The sequence below is a fragment of the Myotis brandtii genome, unplaced genomic scaffold (genome assembly GCF_000412655.1).
Source record: "Myotis brandtii unplaced genomic scaffold, ASM41265v1 scaffold298, whole genome shotgun sequence".
Lineage (NCBI taxonomy): Eukaryota > Metazoa > Chordata > Mammalia > Chiroptera > Vespertilionidae > Myotis > Myotis brandtii.
The window spans coordinates 1,761,645-1,768,067 of record NW_005361391.1 but is presented as its reverse complement, the minus strand read 5'-3'; the positions used below and the strand labels follow the sequence as shown (position 1 = coordinate 1,768,067).

At 47.4% G+C, this 6,423-nt stretch overlaps 1 protein-coding gene across 1 annotated transcript in view; it reads left to right on the top strand.

Annotated features, from left to right (window-relative positions):
* The first annotated feature begins 2,824 nt into the window (after nucleotides 1-2,824).
* The window catches only part of FOXF2 (forkhead box F2), a 16,658-nt gene continuing 13,059 nt past the window's right edge, over nucleotides 2,825-6,423 (top strand). Inside the window, exon 1 of the mRNA XM_014542299.1 lies at nucleotides 2,825-2,941. Within this exon, the coding sequence (XP_014397785.1) occupies nucleotides 2,825-2,941 (117 nt within the window). The remainder of the gene's footprint in view (nucleotides 2,942-6,423) is intronic.

Here is a 6,423-nt window from a genome sequence, read left to right as displayed (position 1 = left end):
TATAATGAACTTATTATATATTATAATAAATTCAAGACACTCAAATTATTTATTATTTTCACATCACTATGAATTTATACATGCTAATGTTAGAAATTTCTTCTGTGGTCACACTTACCTGCTATATGCATCCACATTCTTTTCCTTTTGGTTAAAACCCTATGTCCATAAAACACACTATAATTCCACTTCATTGTGTTTTGTAACTGATTTACAGATGGAAAGTTCTTCAGGCTCAGATCTTTTCTGAGAGCACTCCAACTGCAGAAGTTTTCCATAGGCAGAAACCACAAAACAGAAATAAGTTTATTAAATTTGGCTTTTGCTGAGCTCAGAAGGGCAGGTCCCCTCAGCCTGATGCCAACACCCACCCTCTACCTACATGAAGCAGCAGACCAAAATGGGTGATGCTTAAACCTGCTTTTCAGGTTTAAGGGCCTGTCATCAAACACTGTTAATCAGTCTTTTATTAAGGAGGCTCTCACCAAAAGAGAATCTATCACTCCCTACCTTCATTACCTTGCCCCTCTCTGACACTTGTCCAGACCCACAAATGCATCCTAGTCCCTTATTCAGATGAGCATAACTGTCCAAATGACCTACATACTCCCCTCCTCCCCAACCACCACCCCCAAATCAGGCCTGCCCAATTGGCCTGTTTAACTTAACACACCAATTTTGTCCCAAAACTTGAGTTCTAGAGGTTTAGTTTTTATTTTCATGTCCCCAAACAAAATTTCCTTTCACTGGGAGAAGAAAACTTTAAGAGCCTCTCTTTTGCTGAATGAAAAGTTGACAAATGGAAATAACTCGGTCTTTTTTAAAGCTGAGAACTAATCATAGCTGAGTGTCTCATTAGGATACCTGCAGTGGAACAGTCTCATTTGCTAGTTAATAACCAACAAGTAACAAACAAAAGGAACATTTGCTTTTTCCCAAAATATACATTAGCTCTCTCATAATAGGAAAAATAATATTCTAAATCTGTCCTTGACAGGGAAAGTGATGTGGGACGTTACAATAGAACAGACAGCAAAGTTACATATAGAAAAACTGGCCACCAATCTGGAGATGAAATTTTAGCTGCAAAAGCCAGTAATGAAAAGAAGGAAGAAAAAGATCCGATAAAGAAAAGCTGTTTTGTGCCAGATCGTTTTAGGAGTAAGAGTTTATGAGAATGATTTATTTAAGTGGCTATTAAACTATGAAGGTGTTTATATATGTAAAATATGCATATTGGAGGAAGTCAGCTGGTAGCTTCATGCTCCTGAGGGAAAATCCAAAATTCATTACCAATTGTTGGTCTACTGTAGGGAAGTCGGCAAACCCCAGGGGCCTAGAATTCTTAAAAGGCCATTCAAGCCTCAGGTGGACTCGGTTGTTTCTCCATTTTCCCTGTCCTTCCGCTTTTCTTTCCTTAAAAAACTTCTTATAGGATTTGCATTTGAAGAGGTTCAAGAGGTCACTTCCCTCTCACTCTGCCCCTCCTGGCCCAACGGAGCAGCCGCGTCCGGACCCCCTCCAGAACGCCGTCCGAGTTCCCCTGCCCGGAGCCTCGGCTCCACCTGAGGTTTTGCGCCTTGCGCCCTGCCCTGCGGCCACCACGGGGCTGATTTTGCCTTCGGAGTCCAGCCTGCCCCTTACTGGACCCCACACCTCTTCCCGAGTCCAAGGCCGCGCTAATCCCAAGAGGCAGAGCGGCATTTATTGTCTGCCTTTCCAAGCAGTGTTCCATGACAGGCCTTAGCCAGGGAGGACCCTGACCAAGATCAGACAGGGGAGAGTCCGAAGGCACTAAAAGGAATATATTCTCCCTGCTTTCCACCCCCAGCTTCTAAAGTTGTCGCCCTCTGAGCCTCGTTTCCATTACACTCCTACCCGACCAGGACACCCTTCCACTCTGAGGGAGCGGTAGCGCACCGCTGCCCATAGCACCCATCACCCCAAACAATTTGGCCCGCATCGAGCCGTTGGGACGATGCAGCCAAAGCACCGCACGTTGCGCTAAATCAAGTTGGATGCGGGTCACCAGACCCCTTCTTAGAGAGCTGGCGGGCCTCAATGCCCAGAAGCGCCAGCCGCCTCCCGCTCAGGGACGCACGCACCTGCTTCCCGGCACGGCTTGAGCCTTAAGCCAGGGGTCCTGCCCGGGACTTTTCGTACTTTCTCTTAGCTCCGTTTATAACTCTTAATTCTTAATCGAATATTAAAACTGAAACCAAGCCCAGGAGTTTGGTTGTGGCTGGCCCCGTTAGCCCTTGGCCCTTCGGACCACAACTGGAAGTCACCCCTCGGGGAAAGGAGGTCCGAAGTCAGAGGGATCTTCGTGGTCAATTTCATGGCTGATGTTTGTTGAGCAACCCCCCTCACATGCTGCTTGCTATTCTACACTCTTGATGTGGATTAATTAATTCGTTTAATCCTCCTAGCAACTTTATGAAGCAGCTAGTATGAGCCCAATTATAAAATGACGAAATTGAAATCCCGAAAAATAACTTGTTCAAGGTCTTGTAACTAGAAGTGCAGGGTGTATTGGGGCGGGGAGGTACACAGAAAAAAAAATTAAATGGGCAAAAAGCATTTATGACTTTAGTATTTCAAATCGCAGATTATATTTCAGAATTAGAGTTGCCCGAAACTCATGGGGTTAGGTGGGGGGTGCCGGCCGTGGCCCTTTGTTTCCCGCCAAACAGGAGGCTGAGGGACCCACGCCCGCCGCCCAGGGCTCCCGGGCGCTGTGGTTCGGGTGGATGGTGAAGGATCTTTGCCTGCCTTGTAGCCTCCCACAGGGCGCTCCAGAGCCTGCGTTTGTTGCAAACGGGAAATGGGGCGGAAAGGAGGAAATTTCCGCCTGAAACAAATTCCGCCCGCTGCTTTGCTTTCGGCTCAAATCCGCGAGCAGCCCACCAGGCGCCCTTGCAACTCGTGCAGCAGCATGCGGGCAAGTGTTTCTTGCTGCGCTTTCATGCTTTCCTGGAGATATCTCAGGGCAGAGAAACTCCTCAAGTGCAGATCAGCGGTCTGTGGCTCGACCCCCAGTGAGCGAGCCCAGATCCCACACAGCCCTCGCCTGTGCCTGGCATTATTCCGCAGGTGTTTCCCCGAGGCACACTTTGCTCAGGACAAATGACGCTCTACACACACACACACACACACACACACACACACACACCCCGCCTTGGTCGCGGTGCCCATCGCGATCTGAGGGCGAGCGCCCAGGCCCGGATGATGCGAAACAGTCAGATCCCGCCTACGGCTGCGTGAACCACACCAAAGGAAACATTGCCCTCTTCCCCGCGGCGGCGCCCCGCGAGAACTCATGCGTTTTGGTTGTGCCCCGCGGCCCCGCCCACACCCGGAGAGACCCCCGGAGAGACCCATGCCCAGCAGAGGTAGGCTTAAACTTACAGACAATGGACACATCTTTTCGTTATTAAGGACAAAAAACAAAATGCATATGAGAGAGTTCTGTGGGGAGGAAAGATCCCATGTACGGTGAAACTTAGAGTACCTTAAAACAAATAGCGTTTTTGTTCCTTTGGGCAAAAAACAATAATATCAATGTATATGTCAATATATGTTAATGCGTTTTGCAATTTTTTACATATATTTTTATTGATTACAGACAGGGAGAGAGATAGAAACATCAATGATGAGAGAGAATCTGATGGCTGCCTCCTGCATGCCCCACACTGGAGATAGAGCCTGCAAGCCCCGCCCTGACCTGAAGGAAAGGTGACCTTCTGAATCATAGATCTATGGTCAACCACTAAGCCACGCGGGCCAGGCACTTTTTACAATTTTTATTTCACCTTTATAGTCACTGTGGGAGAGGGCCTGTTACTGTTTTTATAATTTACAATTTACCAAAAAAATTTAGATGCTGAAGCTCAGAGACTTACCCGCCCTTACAGGAAACAGGTGCATTGTCAAACAAAATCTAGGGCTATCTATGACCACCACATAGCTATTCATCTGATCAGGGTTGCATTGAAAAAGAGGGAAATGCTAAGAACTACGGTAACATGTATTGCGTGGTGGTGCAGAAAAATCAGACAACTCAGTAAAATATTTGCACAGAGGCATAGTGTGGACTGGTGGTTGAGGGTGTGGGTCAACTAGTGCCTCGTGTTCCACCCCCCTCCTCCTAGATACCTTCACTTTTCCAGCCTAGTCCAACATCCTCCTACAGGCATTTAGAAACAACACAAAAAGTCTTTCCTGGCTGCCCACTGCAAAAACAATTTGGAACTACTCTATGGTCCACATGGACAAATATACATACACAAATATGCACATGTATAGATCTACGCAAAGGAACGTGTAATCTTGCAATAAAATTAATGTCATATGTATGATCTGGTATGAAAGTATGGAGGCGGTGTGGCATCAACTCTGGGGGCTGAACAGAGGAGCACCCCTTTTCACAGCCTTAGCCCTGGTGAGGATGCGGAAAGGACAAAGCCTGGAAAAAGCCAAGAACCAGGGCTGGAAGTCACTTGGGGGGAGGAAGCAGCAGGATGGACAGTTCTGTTTGTAAAACACACATCCAGAACAATTTCAAACTTCCCCAAGGAAATGTGCTTGTCTGTGCCAAATGTAATTTTAGGTATGGAGAGCTAGAACTGGAGGGCATGGGGAAAAGTAATAAGGTCTACGTGTAGAACATGATGTCTGAATTTGCCCTAAAATATTTCAGCAAGAAATGAAAATAGAAAAGAGATAAATGAAGCAAGTATGGCATATCCTTGATAATTGTTAAATCTAGGTGATGGGTATATGAGGGAGGACTAATTGTATACCCTGTCCACTTATGTGTAGTAAGAAATTTTTTCATAATACATATTTTTAAAAATAAAAACTCAACATCTTCACTTAAAATGGGTGTGTTTTATTATATGTAAAGTATACCTCAATAAAGTTAATTTTTAGAAGCTGGTTTTTTTTTTTTCCATAAAAGTCAGTTACTATGAAGAATGCCTTCTTGTTTTCTGAAAGATAAAATCCAGTTGCTTCTGTTGCAGAGGATGATCTGGCCAGTGGGTAAGTCTTGGTCTGAAGTTTCAAATCTAGAGCCGCTGGCTTTCTTGATTGCCAAGCCTACCTCTACCTGGCCTGCCATCCCTCCCCACGTTGTATCCACCAGGTCCCAAAAGAGCCCCCAACATTCCTTTTTATCTTGCAGACTTTAAAAAGGACAAGATTAGGGGGCAAGAAGTTGTCTTCCGGTCACTGTAGACCCAGAAGGCAAGAGTAGTTTTGGAGCCACTTCACGATGAGACCCCTGAGGTCCAGAAGGGAAATGCTTTCCCCAGTTCCTCTCTCCGGAAGCGGCGGAGCTGGCTTCTCCCGAGGCTCTGGTCTGTTTTCTACTAGATCTCAGGACAGCTCCAGGAACCAAAATAACTGAACTGAATCCTGAATTTCTTCTGCAAGTTTGAAGAAATTCAAACATTTCTACGCTTGTGTGCAATGGATAGAGCTCATTTCAATAGCTGCGTACAAGTATGTGGCTAATTTTCTACTTCTTTATTTTAACCGGGTGGAGGCTTAGAAAAAGCAGAATATGTCCTAAGGTGGTCAACCGAGTACAAGGTAAGCAATATTTAAAGGAATCTGTTCACCTGAGGACCAAACACTGACCGGCTCGAGGCCAGACCTGGGCCGGGCGCGCGGAGAGCCTTAGGCAGGTGAAGGGGAGTGGAGGGGGTGCACCAGAGTCAGCCTCGCCGAGCGCGATTCCCGAGAGCCTGGCGCCACCCAGCGGAAGCGAGAAGAACTCTAGCCTCTACCGGGAGGTGCCTAAGGGAAAAGGGAGGCACAGCGGCTACACAGAAGAATGGGAGGATTCTCGTAGGGAAGGGAGGTAATGCCCATTTGACAACCGCAAAAACACAGGCCCGGCCCTCGCAGCTCGCCGCTCTCCACCAATAAAGACACCATGACTAAGGCCCCAAAAGCATGTCGGCCAAGCCGAGACTCTCCTCCTCCCTGGAACCCCAAGATGACAAGTGCTTTCTCCTAGATGCAAACAAAGGCGGGGGACGTGCATGGCCTTGCCGGCTGCGTGATGCAGGCACCGGGAGAGTCTAAGCAGGGGAGTGGGGGAGAGGGCGAGGGGAGCTGCGTAAATCATTTGGAGGGATTTTTGGCCCGAGTCCCTGTTTCCGAAAGGTTGCGGGATGGCTTTGACGTTGATTATATAGCTGTTCTCTTTTCAAGTGCGCGCCCCTCCCCACCGCAGCCCGTCTGGTGTGCGAGGATTGTGTTTGAAAGGGAGGAAGCATTCTTGAAGTGGTGGGTGATGGATTGTCTAAACCCTTCTGGGACATTTTGGGCGGTGGTTTTTGAGGCAGCTCATCAATAAGACCCCTCTGAGGGGAAGAGAGAGAGAGAGAGAGAGAGAGAGAGAGGAGAGAGAGA